Below are 16299 nucleotides of genomic sequence, written 5' to 3'. Positions count from 1 at the left end.
GTGACTCATTGTCCCTTCCCACATGCTCCTTAGTGCCTTGACTTGAGAACCAAAAACGAGAGGTAACCAAAAAAAAAAGAAAAAAAAGAAGAAGAGTTAGCAGAAAGAGAAGCTTTGACCTCATTAGATTAGATAGGTGTAATGCTTGCTATTATTAAAGGCTAAGACTAATGTCAAATGGCCAAAGTGGGTGTCTGTGTGGGCTTTCCCGGTTTTAAACAGCACCGTGGGGAATGTCGTGGAAGCCGCTTGCTAATTGACCACAGTACCCTTCATTTCCTCTCCTCAACTAAAACTTAGTGGGAGCATGTCGACATACTACGTTGAGGGGTAGTATGGTAAAAAGACGATTCATGAGCACGAGCCATTTTTGCGCGCGTGGTGGGAGGGGGAGGGGAGGACAGCAGGTGGACTCTCCACAAACATCGACTAAAACCCCAACTCTCTCTTCATAGCTTCGTAGTGGATTACTCCCACGCTCGACAGCTCCACAGTCACGTGCGGGCCCCACCCGCTAAGTGTTCGACGAGGTCGCTCCTATCTATCTATCTATCTATCTATCTATCTATCTATCTATCTATCTATCTATCCATCTATTCTATCTCCTCTCCTCTTTTGTCCAAAGTACTGAATTGGAATTATTAATTAAGTCCACCACAGCAGGCCAGTTCCGGCTAGTCATTGGGCCCCCCACCTCCACCACCGTTGAGTTAATGGTGGGCCTACTTGGACCTCGTTTTAGCGGATCTGCAAACCATTCCGCATCCGATACCAATAACTACTGATAAATTGCATTTCACCGCCTGTCATTTAAGCTAATAGCTTATCTACCCCTTTTAAAGTTGTTGAGTAGAGTAAAGACTTAACGACAAACCTCGTTTTGTCTTCGGTCGAATTTTCTCTGGTCAACTCGTGTTAATCCTTGAAAGCCATTAAATAGACTTGCATCAGCACCGAGCTGCATCTTTCTACAACCGTTGACAAAAAGAATACGAGTCCGGTCATTTCAGGCTTCCAAGTTTGAAGCGTGACCCGTTTGATGACGACGGAGACCCCCCGTTAGGCTATATCCGCCACGTGTCTAGCGGAGCTGAGCCTTGCAAATGGATCCACCATCCGACCCGTTAATACGGAGAGTTGGTGGAACCCAGCCCACTTGACCGTTACTCCTGTCTGTCCGAGCCCCCACGCCACGTGGATGTACGGATGGCGTTAATTGGACAACGCGTGGCAGCGGCGGGGGCCCCACAAGGCTCTCGCGTGCTTCTGCCCACTCCCCCTCCTCTGTCGTACTCGTGTCATCTTTTTCTATTTTTCTTCTTCTTTTATTTCTCTCCTTTTTTTCGGCCCTTTTTGCGTCCACCAACCTCTTGCTATATAAATGCTAGTGCAGTGCTAACACTCCTCACACTATATATATATGATACCTCTCTTGGCTATCTCTCTACATAAGTAACTCCCTACTAGTTCTTTTCTATTCCTCTCTCTCTCTCTCTCTCTCTCTCTCTCTCTCGTATATAAATATACACATCTCTCTCTCTATCTGTGAATCAAGTTTCTCTCACTAGGAAATATGGGAGAGGCTGTTGATGAGGTGCATGCAATCAATGGCTACGATGAGCATCGTGCCAAAGAGTGTCCAGAGGAACGAAAATGGTACGAGGAGGAGATCGATGATGATCTCAAGTTGTGCTACGCATTGAATAGGTGACCGATAGCCTTCTCTATACTTAGATCAATAGTAGTTCTTTTACTGTTAACAAGTACTTCTGTATCTTAATTAACGGTATATGTTTGCTAGTGTGCTGCATAGAGGGACTAGCATATATCAAGAAATAGCTCTTCTTGATACCAAGCATTTTGGGAAGGTTGGTAAACTTTGGCTCGCATATATAGTTGTAAATACTCTTTTTCTTGTTGTTTTTACTTACGGTTCGACTATTATTATATTTATTTGAATTATGCAGGCCTTGGTGATCGATGGGAAGATGCAGAGCTCGGAGCTGGACGAGTTCATTTACCATGAATCCTTAATCCATCCTGCCCTCCTCTTCCACCCAAAGTAATTCTTTCTTCTCATATGTTTGGAGGATATTTTTTCCTATGTTATCGGTGGGCATAGGTTACTGAGTCATATTCATGAAAGAGTATAATAAATTTGTTTCTGAATATATTATATTTTCAGGGTACTCTTATTATCATTTTTATAATACACAGTGAGATGGTAACTAACTCATTTTCTTTTCTTCGATTACTAAATTATAATAATTGCAGTCCAAGGACAGTATTTATTATGGGAGGTGGAGAGGGGTCCGCCGCCAGAGAAGTCCTCAAGCACACCACCATACAAAGGGTGGTCATGTGCGACATAGATCAGGTGCCATAAAGCTTATGATAGTAGTAAAATTTATAAATGATAACTAGATAAATATTTTACAGTACTATTAGTTTTTTATTTGTTATCTTAGTTAAAACTTTATATATATATATATATAGTACAATTATATGGACATTAAAAGTTACAAATGCCTATACATTACCAGGAGGTTGTGGATTTTTGTCGAAGGTACCTGACAAGTAACTATGAAGCCTTCGCAAGTGACAAGCTCTGCCTCGTAATCAACGACGCCAAGTATGGGGGAATTAATTACACCAATCTTTTAGTTCTTTTCTACTGTAATTAAATTGATAAGGCTTTGACTAAAAAGAAATTATTGATCAATATAGGGCTGAGTTGGAGAAGAGAGAAGAGAGGTACGATGTGATAGTAGGAGACTTAGCTGACCCTGTGGAAGGGGGACCATGCTATCAGCTCTACACCAAATCTTTCTATGAACAAGTGCTCAAGCCCAAGCTCAATCACCAGGGCATCTTTGTCACACAAGTAGACATCTTCATACATAACTAGATATAGATTTTATTTTTCTCTGACCAACTTTATTGTTATTTTGGTTGGTTGATTGATTGATTAATTGTTTATGCATAGGCTGGACCAGCAGGTGTTCTTACCCACAAGGAGGTCTTTTCATCCATATACAACACTCTGAAGCATGTCTTTAAATGTGAGATTTTTACTCCTTTTTTTGTTCTTTTTTCCTCAAACTTGGATCTCCTAGATAACACCAAGCTCTCTACTATGCCTACTAAGATTACAAATTTTGTTGCAGATGTGCTTGCATATACAGCTCATGTGCCATCCTTTGCAGATACATGGGGATGGGTCATGGTAATTAGTTTACTCTCTATAGAATAAATTTACTATGATTGCTGTAATCTAGATAATTACTTGGTGTTCTACAGGCATCAGATCACCCATTCACCCTTAATGCTCAACAAATCGATGAAAGAATCAAGGAGAGGATCAACGGGGAGCTACTTTACTTGAATGGGGAGTCTCTTATTTCCTCCACCACCATGAACAAGAGTGTTCACCAATCGTAAGTATCTCTTTCTTTATGCTTATTATGTCCTCGAATTCGACATGATTAGCAATCTTATTGTTGCTCAAATTAACTTGCAGATTGTTGAAGGAAACGCATGTCTACACAGAGGAGGACGCAAGATTCATCTATGGACATGGGAGGGCTTGTTGCGCTTAAAACTTTCTTTTCTCCAGAGAGAACTGTGGATATTGATCAAGTTTGGAATCAGCAACTAAATGCAAAGAGAGCAGCAGCTCACAGAACGAACGAAGTACGAAGTTGTGGGTGTTAGCATTCTTTACTTCTTTTATAACGGAAAAGAACAAGTAAATGTATTGCTAACTATGACTCAGCAGTATAATTGTAATAAGTTATATACTTCTTCCTGGTGATCTCGTTCCTCTTATTCGCCTTTTTTCTCTACATCTATATGATATATTTAGAAGCAATTTGGTATGATATGGCTCAGAATTGAGGACTCAGAAGAGCGAACGATTAACATAGCTTCGCAATATTGCATATAATTGGAAGTTGTAATAAAAATTAATCAACAACTAGATACCACTGGTAGGAAAACCGCTCACAAATTTGTCAACCAATTACCGATCGATAACGAAGTCTTCATCTAGCTCCTCTTCACAGGATCGAAGTTTGAGACGCCGATGACGGCGCCGATGATGACGCCGATCACGACACCGCCGGACACGATGCTGAGGAGGAAGTTCTTGAGCGACGGGGAGATCCCCGGTTGCGCCGCCTCCGCCACCTCGGGGATCACCAAGGCGGCGGCCAACGCCGCCGCCGTCAGCCCAGCGACCGCCTGATCCTTGGCCGACGGCGACGACGACGACGACGACGACGCCTTGACCTGGATGCACCTGTAAACGTGGATGGAGGCGGGCTTCTTGGGGAGCTTCATCGGGTTGAAGAAGGCGGATCTTGGGGTGGTGATGGTGGTGGAAGGGGAAGCCATTGCCATGGTGACTGCGGGAAGAGCAGATGCCATAGGGAGTCAGGGCGAGTGGGTTTAGATTAGGATGGATAGGACACAGGGAATGGAAGTAGAGGAGGGGGGAGATGCGTAGGAGATGCCAGGTCAGCATCTGAATCCTACGTGGACGATTCTGATACGTGGCGTGGAGGATAAGGTTATCTGTGATGCTCTTATCTCTTGATGGAACTTGGAAGGAGTACGCTGTATGCGATTGCGGCATCAATCAAGATTCAAGCGGGTTAAACAGTATCCAAGGAGTTCTTTTTTATAATTAACCCGAACACTTAAATAACTATTACTACTAATGCCACAAATAATAATACCTAACAAGTATTTCTAATGGAGCAATACAAAGTTTACAAGGCGTGAGTTTCTCCTTCAATTTACCAATAAATGTGAAACTAACCGTCTTAAGTATTGGTTTATACAAGGAGCTAATTTATGAAACAATAGCTTATTTAGACATTTACTATTGAACACAAATGGTACTAAGAGAAAACTGATCGAATTCAAAAGGACCAGCATGCAAAAGAAACCTAAGTAACAATATAAAAATAATTTCAAAGGATATCTTTCCTGCATTTGTTATCTATATTCCATAGTAACTTGGAGCATTAGAAGATACAGCAGGTGGATGAGGCTGGGTTGGCATAATATGCATGCACAGAAGTCGTAAAGTTTTTTATATAAAATGTTTTTACTGTATACAACTGGCTACATGGTGCTTTATTAGTTTTTATCTACTTGACTACATGGATCATAAAAATCCAGTTCCTTTTCCCTGTACAACTTTAGCACCATGGCTAGAAAACTTGCTCGTTCCGAATTCTATCCCAGTCTGTGAGTGTGTCTCTGCTAACTCTCTAACACGTGAGAGGATAGGTGTCGGAATTGGTACAGAGGTATGCTTTCTGGAGTTCTTCCCCTGCTACACAAAAGGCAGATAAGAATAATCAAATACAAAAATAGTAATCACATGAAGTTATCTTCCCTACAAATAGTAGGAATAGTAAGTGATCACAACCAAGAAGAACCCCCACTAATTCATCAGAGTTGTAAAGGTGCTGTTAATTTGATAACTTCAGAAAGGGATTATTCTACTGGCATGGGTGTGCTAAAGGGAAAAACAAGAAAACCACAGAATCTTACCTCATTCTCACTAGCAGGAACCTGTGCCAGGCTGGCCCTTAGCAGATTCCGCCACTTATCCTAAAAATGATCATTGTTGCTGGCTTAGTATCAATTGGTAAATTACAATATCAACTGCAAACATTCTGAAAAGTACAAGAAACCTCGGAGATGATTCCAAGATTTAGCATACACAGATATGAGGTACTGCACCTTAAGATCAACAGACGTGCGATAAGAATAAGAGGCAAATGCCAGACGTCTGATCTCAGACCATCTTCCAGTCCCAAACTGGGCTACTCCATCAACTAACTTCAGAACCTCACAAAGAGTCCAAGCTCGATGATGCTTCCTTCTAGGACCACCTTTTACGACTGGTTGAGTATCAGCATTATCATCTATTTGTTCTCCAGCTGCCTCCAACTTTTCATGATGGAGATCTGGCTTCCTCTCACTAGTAATTGGATGTGTACATACTTTTTCTCTTTTCTTGTGAACAAAGTTCTGACAGAAGAAGAAACAATTAGAACGTCCAATGCTAACTGGTCATGGCGTACTCACCCATAAATATTTGGCTATATGCATAGGAGGCAAAAACCACTGGACACATACCATATGCACATAAACAAAGTGTCGAAGCGGATGGGAAAAAATACTTGAAGACCAAAGAAAATCTCTAGATTTTATTTAGGTACAACAAAAACTTCTTTGCTACTGAATTTCTATGATAATGTTTCCAGAAACTTAAAATTTAAACTACATATGTTATCGGAAAACAACACCATGGATTGCATAAGCCTACCAGCTGTGGATTTCGCATAAGAAGAGATCTGGCTTTCCTTGTTTGGATTCCACTTCCAACATTGTGTTGCAAGGGAATATCTAGTACTGCTTTAACCAAGTCAAATGCCATGCCAACAGAATGGTAAGCCTGTGACCATTACCAGAAGCATGAATATGAGAACATGAAAGTTCTATTCATAGGAATAAAATCATCATACATAATGTGAGAAAATAAATTCAACAGCAAATATTAACCCTTGAAGATCTATAAATGATCAGTAAACATTAGATAGTTCGTTATCAATAGGTATGACACAACAAATTTTAGTTTATTGTTCCTTTGCAGTGCAGTACTTATATTGCAGCATGATACAGTAGTGCAGTACAGAATACATGTACGGAGAAAAACAAATGTATCTATTTAACTTGTTTATGCTAATTTCAAATTACCTCATCGTGAATTTACAGTGTTTGCAGGACATCAAGCTACAAATGAGAGTTCTTCACACTAATTTAATTTTTTAAAGCTATTTCATAGCTATCCCTCAAAACCAGTAACCAGTTATGTCATCTTTAAAAAATAAACTATTGCATCGGATTGCAATGTCAAAGTAGTCAAAGTAGTCAAAGTGAACTAAAAGATGATGCTTAAATGAATAATTACCTTAAGAGCTGAGAAATTTTTCCTAGGACGTCCTCTTCTAGCCCTTGAAACATATGGTACTTGAATGCCAAATCCTCCGATGTAGTCCTGCCTAGTGGAAAAGGTTATATTCTGTGGACCAAGAACAGGCCGTAATCGAGATTTTGGACAGGCTTGCTCAGGTGAACAAATTTTTACTGAAGGCAATCTTGTGGAACACTCCCTGGCATCAAAATCTGAGAGTTCCTCAATGTACCGCCTTGTGGGTTTTCTCATCCTTTTGACAGCAGACTCTTCCATTTGAAGATTTTCCTTAGTTGCATCATATTCAAGAGGCATCCTAAGCCTCCTGCTGGATCTTTGTTGGTCCTCAATATGGTCAGAAGAGCTAGTTGGTGAAACTTGGTAAATGTCTTTTGTTGGGTTGGCAACTTGATCTTCAGAAAGAAAACCAGATTCTAGCCTAGATCTTCTGTCAGTGCAATGTGTCTCTTCTTTCACTTCATTGCAAACAATTTTATTATCTTTTATTGAAAAACTTGAAGTTGGAACATCACATGAATTAATTAACCCCATTGCAATCCGTCGCTTGAGCCATAACTTGTCTTTAACAGAAGTCTGACGCCCAAAGGTAGCTCTGAATGCTTCTTGAAGTTCTCTAATGGTAAGATTATCCAAACAAACTTCCCCTTCTATAAGAGAAAAATCAGGCTTTGAACTAGTGCATGTTTTGGGGAGAGATGAGTTACTATTTACTGCATCATTTGTAGGTCCTGAGCATCTTACTGTATTTTCAATTTCACCACTAGGATTACCATTTAATGCTGCAGAATTAGGAGCTGCCTCTATTGAAGGATTTTCAGAATGGATCATGTCATTCTGGGATTCCTCAGTGTTAGGACAGTGAGAGCTCTTACCACCTAGAGAATTTGCATTGACATCTAGAGATTCACATGATAATAACAGCCTCTCTTCTTGCTTAACTTTCTCCGAGATCACCTCTATGTACTGCAATATATATTTAAAAAGCAGAAGCTGAATAGGGAAGTGTCAACTCAGAAATAAAATTACAAATTACAAAAAAAAGATCAAATAAAGGGAAATTTCTTAAAAGGGATTCAGAATTTCACATAAAGTAACTCATAATCATAACCATTAACACTTCACACATAATTCCAGTGTATAGCCAAAAGTAAGACCTGAGTCTACCATCTATCATGTTCTAATCTTGGTAATGTTATTGACTGGCACAAAATAGGAGTCAGAAAAATAAATAGCAAATTACTCCATGATAGGTAATCTTTTTAAGAACCTGTATGTATCAGCACATGCTTGAGACTTGAAAGCCTTGTCACTTGTTAACCACCAATTAAAAACCTGACCTCCCATACCAGGGTACCGAAATTTGTTCTCTTCAGTTTCAAATTAACTCAATCTGGAGCCAGAAATTTCTGCTAACAGATAGAATTTCAACTTCTTGCAATCAAATATTGAATCGGTTGTTTAGATACATGTCTAGCTACACAATCTCACCACAACAAATTTGCCTGAAAATCTTCATCTCTTTTAAGAAGTTGCTGTTGGCTTATTGCAGAAAATATAAGTTACTTTTGTTCTGAATTATAAGTTATTTATGTGTTCACTAAATTCATTAAATTGGGTATCAACAATATCATCTATGCTTGACTATTTTCCTATATTATGTGTATATAATGACTTATGAAAAGAGGAAAGAGTATTATAGCTCTTAGGCCGGTCTGAGAAGAAGGCGGGCAAGCACTACAATAATCAAGATGTTGTTGGTACCATCACTTAGACAACTCATTACTCCAAAAACTAGGTAGGTACTTCCATCTGTTGATTCAGAAATCCGGAAAGCAGCCTAATTTTTAACAGAATAGATTCACAAAGACCTGCATATAGAAAACTTTTACATATATCAAGAAAAGAAAATACCAATTCTAGAAAGCCAAAGCTATAAGAAATCTAGTTTCAAGAAATTACATCGCATATAACTTGCTACCAGAAAACCTAACAGCATCAAAAGTTCAGTACAAATGAAGAACATGTACAGTACTTAGTATTAATTTATAGATGTACAATTGAAAATGACTCATACATTTTTATTACCAAATAAAATATTGAAAATGACTCATGAATTTTCTTGATGTACATAAGATGACAACAAACCTCAAGCCTAGAGTCCAACTTCCTTGGCTCTACCTCAGCATTCTCTGATTGAGCAAGTCCTGATACATGAAGTGTAGTAAGACATGAGTTTCCTTCAGGAAACCAAAAATTAAGCGAACCAAAGTAAATTCAAGCCTCATTCATATTACCAGCAGCCCTATGTGGCAGCTTGAAACAGAAGACTGGACATCAATTAACTGAATTATATAACAAGTTACTAAAAGGAGATAAAACATACATACATACAAGGAGAACTGATCTCAAGGACATAAAACTCTAACAGAAAGGGTTGATATAAAGTGCAGATTTCTATTTTAAATATCTTACAAGTAAGACGTATCTTGAAAACAATACTTTAGTGGAAGAGATCCAATACGTCCCACCTTCAACTGAAGGTATTTCAGTCTTTTCATCTTCAAGCAGATGCTCAAACTGCATAACCTCATCTTCTGTAGCGGGAACTAGTGTTCCATCACCTTCAACCTGAAAATCATATTATCTGGAATATTAATATTCTGAAGTTGTATCCACACATGTATCACAATTAAAATGTTGACAATTGATATAGAACTCACAAGATCAAAATTCAAGGAATACGACAGTGCAGAACATATATATATATATATATATATATATATATATACACACACACACACAAAGATTGAAGATACTTAAAAAAATATCTCCAGAATGATTGAAATAATAAAATTTCTCCTCAAACCACAGACTATATATTGTGGGCATCCATGTTCACATGGGTTCCTTTTGCCCGACAATAGTTGTGAAGACCGAGAATGAGAAGAATTTAGTTCATACAATGTTATTACCTCAAATGTAGTTAACAGCACCATAGTTTGAAGTTTCAGTTTCGGTCTTGGCTCAGTTAAGAAAATGAAACACTTTGGTCAATTTCAGTTGGTTTTGGTTCTAGGCAGACCTTCCCTGTTTTCATTCCATATAGCATTTTAATTAGTCATCAGCCAAATCATTGCATCCCACCCATGTTACTTGCAGCCTTTACATCCCCTATACAAGGACACGTTGCTATTCCAGCATAAATGCTAGCAAAGGAAAGAGAAGCAACTCATTCATTTTTTCCATAACGATGCTATAAAAGATCACTGAAACATTCCAAATGATAATTATGCACGAACTCTCAGGAGATCAATCAAATTGCATGCTTGGAACAACCCACATCATATTTCGCCATTGACCTCAGGTTTGTGGATTTTAGGACTCAATATGACCATAGTATTGCTGAACTACAGGGATAAGCTGTTAGTCCCTTCATCCTTGGTCAATCCTTTTAGTCCGACTATTTCGATGATTTTCTTTTTAGCTAAGCCGTTTGAGTCTTTGAGACTAAGAAAATTCAGTCTGACATTTGATTCCAGTTAGAACATTACACTAGTTTTAGCCTATCAAAGGACTCTTACACTAACACAATAAAACAGGTTTCTATTGAAAATAAAGGTATTCTAGTTATGAGAGCAATTATTCAAGTCCGAAATCCACAAATGGAATATTCTAAGCAACTAGAATTTAATTTTTCTAATGAGCTGACTGCAATTCACATGTTCCTTATAAGCGAGGCACAGGAGCATTTCTAGATACAACAATCAAAGCCAAAGATACAAGAATACATTTTAAATTTACAAATAGAAGCACATAACACACTGAAATTATAGGAAAGACAAAGAAAAGCAGGCATTTACCCGAACAAGCTGGTAAACCACGGGATCGGACACACAGTTATTTCCAATCTCACTTTCTCGACTATTCTTTTTCCCATTAACCTCTGCGTCAAGAACTGCTTCCATGGAACATTCCACCACATACAATTCAGATCAACAAGCACTGTCACCCCAGCAACAAAACACCCAACTTAATACACTTAGAAGAATTGAGATAAAACCACCAGCATGCTCCAATCAATTCACCGAGTACAGGAACCAAAACCTAATCACCAAATTTTATAATAATCTACAATCAGATCAAAGAAAGTTCATTTAGAGCTTCAATTCACTAAATTGAGAACAAGATTAACATAAAATGCACCAAAATTTGAGGAAAAAAAAGTATAGCAAGAAAGATTCTTCTGAACTGACCATGGAAGTGAGGGGATCAATAAGGCGATTAGCACGGCATTGCTCCTTATCGGTGGCTTGAGAAGAATTAGAAGGATTCGGGAGAAAGAAGGGCCGAAAGGGAATTGGGAGACGAGAGAATTGGAAGGGGGAGGGCGTGGGTTCGAATCGAACAGATAGAGACGGGGAAAGAGGGGAAAGCAAGGAGTTAGATCGGTAGGAACGGAGACGGGGTTCACTCTGGAACGCGTGGGTCCTCAGTTTGGACGGTGATAAGACGAGCGACAAGCATTTTGACGGCTGTGATGAAGAGAGTAGCTTCCCAAAGAGGCTTCTTTAGCACGCAAAAAGTGGTGAACGGAGAGCTGAGAGTCTTGAAAAAAGATTAAATAATGATTTGTGAAATTAAAGGTTCGTCAGAAAGAAGGGGCAGCGCTTAGAAATTATATATATATATATATAGTTAAGGCTGTTAAAATAATTGCTCGGCTCAAGTTGCTGCTTGATTAAGCCCGGCGTGAAATTGAGCAGATTTAAGCTTGATAAATCGCGCTTAAAATTAATTTCGAGCTGATCTTGATAAAGAGCAGACTCCAAGTCCGCCAAGCTTATGATTTGGGTTATTTAGTTTAGTCAGAGTCTTATTCATAGAATATTTTACGGATCAAAATAATATCAAATTAGCTGAATAAGATTGTCAACTTTCCGATCTACAACTTTGGTATTCATAACTTTGTACAGCGAAACAACAAATTAATCTGAGGAAGATAAGGAAGACTGATTTAGCTAAGTCACAATTATCTTTAATTGTCATAGAAGAAATCATGAAATAAATATTGAGTTAAGTTAAATTTATTTAGCTTGCATTACTTATCGTTCTCATCTTTTACTGTAGTCATTAGATCGTCGTTATTTTTTTAGGAGTATATCATAGCCATAAAAACTCTAATTTCAAATCCTAACCACCTCCTACCTCTAGCAACCACCCGGCCATCCACCATCCCTCCGACAACCGCCGCAATATCGGATATTTACCATTCTATTCCATTCTGACCTATCTCCACTATTTTATTTTTAACTTTTCATCTCGATTTTTGATTTATGTGAAACTAGAGCCATTAGAACCCTAACTCATGAAGCTACCATTATCTAAATTTTTATAATTTTTTTGTATCTGAATCTATCTAAATCTAGTTTATAACAGTGACCCTCCAAACGCAAGCTTGCCGCTTTCTCCCTTCCCCTCAAAATTCAGTAAGCCATCTCCTTTCTTGGCCATGACTCATTCACAAACACTATTCCTCACATCCCAACTCGTACCTTCTGCGTCTCTACTTTCCTTCTCCTCAAAATGATTAAGCGGTGGTGAGAAAACAAGGGTACTATAGGTATTTTAGAAATCACAATTTTTGTTTTAGTATGTCAACCCTCCGTTCCCTTTGTCAACCCCCGCCCCTTTAAATATGGCATATTGCATCCCTTCGCCAATTCCATATGACACATTGCACATTGCAAACCTTCGCCAATTCCATGGCCCAGATCACAAAGGATGAAGTATCAATCGGAGTTCCAGCCAAAGAGGTGGATCCTTCGGTGGAAACTCCTCTCGACGGATCCAATTCTAACCAAAATGACAAGCTCATCACAGTCTTGATTGCTTATATTCTGCAACTCAGCCTATCGATTGCCACACAACCAGCAGTCCCCGCAAATAAATTAGCATTCAAGCTGTACACTTTTGCTAATTATATTAATTTCACGTTGGGAATCGTCCTTGTGATATACCTCGTAAGGCTCTCCACTAGCCCCAATCAATCAGCAGTTCCAAACTCCGCCAAGCGTATGATTTGGGTCTCGCTCGCCACGTCTTTTCTTACTTTCTCTCTTGGGACCCTTCTTAATATTCTTCTGGCCTAGCTACTTATATTTGCTCGATGGTCTACTGGTGGTGGTTATGGTTGGAGTTGTTTATTTCGACTTTCCAGTTATTTTGTTTGTTTGCATATTCCAGGTTCACTTCTCAAAGAAAAAAGCTCTTCTATTTGTACTAGAAATAAAGGTTTTGTCTAGCCTTCATTTGCAAACGCCATTCTCCTTTTGATTAATTTAGTTTTAGGGAGCAGAAGTGTGTATCCTAAACAGTATGTATACAATTATCCTTTCAATAAATTTACATGAGATACAGCAGAAACAGCAATATTAGTATATGTATTACGAGGAAAGAACGAATACGTAACAAGATTAATTAATTTGTTGAACTAGACAACAACGTAACCAACGAATTTGACGCCAATCACAACCTCAATCATAAGCACAACAAATTTATACCTCATTTTTATCCTATTCAAGCATAAATCATCTATGTGGCTCCCAATACAAAACAATTTGAATTGAATGAAGTAATGTAAGGTCTGAGCTCGTCGTGTTCAAGATTATCGTCTCCAATTTCAAGTGCAATCTATAAAGTAGCAATAACTTCAAAAAGTGCAATAGTTCTGTAATATTCTGGGCAATATTCACAAAAGTACAGTTCACGCTTGATGCTTATGCTTGAATTTAGTCTTTGAATGCTATTGAAATACTTGAATTTTTGTTAAAAGTTATTTAAACTCGTTGGATTTAACTGGTTTACAAAGCATAAAAAAGGGATCCTACCCATCCAGGCATAGGAACGGTGTTTCACGCGTTTTCCCCCGGTGGGTTTTGAGGATTCCGCGTTTCCCTTCTTGAGTTTTTTATTTTTAATATTTTTAAATTTCCACGTGTACCTCCATTTCTCGATGATCTACTCTTCGTTGTTGTAATTGGTGGTGTTTGTCCATTGTGTGTGTTGAATTGCTTTGGGGCATGAAAGGTAGCAGTTCTATTTAATTGTTCTATAATAAAGGTTTTGATCAATCGATTCTAGATGCAGTAAAAATGATTTTGTTCAAAAATGTAATAAAATTAAAATAAAATTTATCCAAACTTACTGAAATTAATTAAAATCTCATTGATTAATGGTTTCAAACAGTAGATTTTATAAGAATTCTACCAATTTAAGACTTCCAAATAGGGTGTTCAGATTTGTCTGTATCAACAAAGCCACCTGTTTATCCCCAATCTACAACCTTTTTAACATCAAGACCCTCCTTACAATAAATTAACATGAGATAAATATTACGAAGAAAGAACGCAGATGTAACATGATTAATGTTATCTTGAACTAGACAACGAAGCAACCAACGTTTTAACTTATGTGAGCTTCTCTAAAATCGATCGAAGAGCTGAAGTGATCGTCCCAAAGGATGGCCTTCTCGAGGCATCCTCATCCCACAAGCAGCATATAAGCTCTATAAGCTTGCAGTGTTCGAAGTAATCCTCTGGAAGTTTAGGCCTAAGCCTTCCCTCTGCAACTTCAAGTGCAATCTACGAAAAGTAACAACAACCTTCAATAAGTGCAAACTAATTTTTCTCAAAGATTTTGATGCTTAATTATGTCTCTTGCAGCTGTACCTTAGTCGGTCCATAGTTGGTCTCCATGTATGGATGTTCACCAGTTATAAGCTCATTCAGTATGATGCCGAAACTATACACATCACACTTCTCGTTATATGGCTCACAGCGAATTACCTCTGGTGGCATGTACACATATGTCCCTGAAAAGAAACGAAGACATATGAAGCATTTTGGTGTAATCAAATGAAGTAATCAATAAGCTTTCCTTCTTACCCGTTTCACCAGTTAGTGCTTCCTGCCCCTCAAGCAAGAACCTAGCATGCCCAAAATCCGCAACTCGAACATGCATAGAATCATCTAAGAGTACGTTACTTGGCTTCAAATCCCTGTGGATGACCTTAGGCTTCTGCTCGTGGAGATATTGCATTGCTTGAGCTATTTCCAGTCCTTTCTCTATCCTTTCCAGCAAAAGGAGGAAGAGGTGTTGTTGTCGATCTCTCTCTTAGCCTTTCCGTATGCCCATGCAACCATTCTGCTAATGTCCTTCCATTGAGTAACTCTGTAACTATGAAGCAATTCTCCGGTGGAAGAAGACATGCGCCTACTAATTGCACGACGTACGGGTGTCGTTGTCGCGATAGTGTATCGAGTTCCTGGGCAAAGAAGTCTTCACCATTCTCGTTGGATAGGAAAAAGTTTGGGTAAATCCACTTAACTGCAACATCAAGGCCTCTCCAAGTTCCTCTGTATATCTCAGCAGTTGTTCCTTGGCCTATTTTTTCCTGCAAATTTATCTGCCACAAGGGATATATAAAGCACTTGTAGCCTATAACAATTAGATAAACGTGTATTCACCTCATTTGGCTCAATGGACCATCCATTAAGTTTAGCTTGGTCTCTAGTATTAGCCAAATGTGGATTGCCAACCGTCGTTCGATCTTCTACTTCGACAGGCGAAGAATTCTGTGGATTGTTGCATATTTGGTGCAAGAATCCATTCTCCTGTGCAATATCTAAGCAATATCTTACATATTCCTGCGTCCTCTCTAGCCGAGCTTTATAAGTGGCCTTGAGTTCTCTCTGTCGTTGGACTTCTTCTTTAAGCTTCGCAACCTTGATTAAAAAGATTGTAAAGATATTAAGACCAATATTTTGCTCTAACTTCGTATCACATTTTATCCTTACAAAATATCGTAATTAACATATACCTGTTGCTGGAGTATTGATCTGGGTGGTGATTGCTTGGTCTCAGAGAGCAAAGAGAAGATCACTGCTAGGCCCTTGCAGCAACTGCGATGCTCCTGCATCTTGCTCTCTGTAATTGGAGATCTCTCCATGGGAAACAACGATAGTTACAACGTACCTCCGTTGCTTTATATCTTGTTCTCCTATCTCAGTAATTTATGGTGTTCTAAAGAAGAGGAAAGAGAGAAACCAGAGAGGCGTCCATTTTTTATGGAGGTTTCCTTCGGCATTGTTCTATGTGGATCACTCTATTGTAGGACAGTGATCATAGACGAAGTCGGCGATTGGTTCAAGGTTTGGGACAAGATGATGACGAGATAAAGGATAACACATAGAATTTTCAACTATGAAACTGCCCATGGGCTGAAC

At 38.8% G+C, this 16299-nt stretch overlaps 3 protein-coding genes and 1 pseudogene across 8 annotated transcripts; 1 reads left to right on the top strand and 3 right to left on the bottom strand.

The window, feature by feature from the left end:
• Window positions 1-1404: 1404 nt before the first annotated feature.
• Window positions 1405-3828, top strand: LOC140793088 (thermospermine synthase ACAULIS5). The gene is made up of 10 exons (XM_073144459.1): window positions 1405-1707; window positions 1802-1868; window positions 1968-2062; window positions 2275-2377; window positions 2544-2632; window positions 2728-2884; window positions 2987-3062; window positions 3168-3226; window positions 3301-3437; window positions 3521-3828. Exons 1-10 carry the CDS (start codon window positions 1574-1576, stop codon window positions 3597-3599), a joined length of 996 nt encoding a protein of 331 aa, XP_073000560.1. The 5' UTR covers window positions 1405-1573; the 3' UTR covers window positions 3600-3828.
• Window positions 3829-3893: 65 nt separating this feature from the next.
• LOC140793096 (uncharacterized) lies at window positions 3894-4473 on the bottom strand. Its single transcript, XM_073144470.1, has one exon. The coding sequence runs from the start codon at window positions 4426-4428 to the stop codon at window positions 4048-4050; it is 381 nt and encodes a 126-aa protein (XP_073000571.1). The 5' UTR covers window positions 4429-4473; the 3' UTR covers window positions 3894-4047.
• Window positions 4474-5072: 599 nt separating this feature from the next.
• Window positions 5073-11678, bottom strand: LOC140800970 (uncharacterized). 6 transcript variants are annotated; one of them, XM_073155943.1, is made up of 9 exons: window positions 11269-11678; window positions 10876-11017; window positions 9544-9643; window positions 9161-9219; window positions 6992-7978; window positions 6347-6475; window positions 5758-6048; window positions 5566-5625; window positions 5073-5344 (listed from the first exon to the last, which is right to left on the bottom strand). In XM_073155943.1, the coding sequence occupies exons 2-9, from the start codon at window positions 10978-10980 to the stop codon at window positions 5174-5176; spliced, it is 1902 nt and encodes a 633-aa protein (XP_073012044.1). In that variant the 5' UTR covers window positions 10981-11017; window positions 11269-11678; the 3' UTR covers window positions 5073-5173. The 6 variants fall into 6 exon arrangements, with proteins under 6 accessions (XP_073012044.1, XP_073012068.1, XP_073012026.1 ...); XM_073155967.1 differs by having other exon boundaries at window positions 5073-5341; XM_073155925.1 differs by having other exon boundaries at window positions 10876-11119; window positions 11269-11606.
• Window positions 11679-14481: 2803 nt separating this feature from the next.
• On the bottom strand, window positions 14482-16022 carry LOC140795943 (serine/threonine-protein kinase STY46-like; annotated as a pseudogene).
• Window positions 16023-16299: the final 277 nt, after the last annotated feature.

The sequence above is a fragment of the Typha latifolia genome, chromosome 1 (genome assembly GCF_019914945.1).
Source record: "Typha latifolia isolate L0001 chromosome 1, TyphaL0001v2, whole genome shotgun sequence".
In the NCBI taxonomy this organism is placed as follows: Eukaryota; Viridiplantae; Streptophyta; class Magnoliopsida; order Poales; family Typhaceae; genus Typha; species Typha latifolia.
The sequence above is the reverse complement of the archived record's forward strand: the minus strand, read 5'-3'. Positions and strand labels throughout refer to the sequence as shown.

Excerpts from the sequence above, each read along its gene's own strand:
- LOC140793088 (XM_073144459.1), top strand. The coding sequence starts at position 1,574 with ATGGGAGAGGCTGTTGATGAGGTGCATGCAATCAATGGCTACGATGAG. Across the intron at positions 1,869-1,967 it reads ATACCAAGCATTTTGGGAAG|GCCTTGGTGATCGATGGGAA; the intron begins GTTGGTAAACTT and ends TGAATTATGCAG. Across the intron at positions 2,633-2,727 it reads CTCGTAATCAACGACGCCAA|GGCTGAGTTGGAGAAGAGAG; the intron begins GTATGGGGGAAT and ends TGATCAATATAG.
- LOC140800970 (XM_073155943.1), bottom strand. The coding sequence starts at position 10,980 with ATGGAAGCAGTTCTTGACGCAGAGGTTAATGGGAAAAAGAATAGTCGA. Across the intron at positions 9,644-10,875 it reads TGGTTTACCAGCTTGTTCGG|GTTGAAGGTGATGGAACACT; the intron begins GTAAATGCCTGC and ends TATGATTTTCAG. Across the intron at positions 5,345-5,565 it reads TTCCTGCTAGTGAGAATGAG|CAGGGGAAGAACTCCAGAAA; the intron begins GTAAGATTCTGT and ends CCTTTTGTGTAG.
- LOC140793096 (XM_073144470.1), bottom strand. The coding sequence starts at position 4,428 with ATGGCATCTGCTCTTCCCGCAGTCACCATGGCAATGGCTTCCCCTTCC.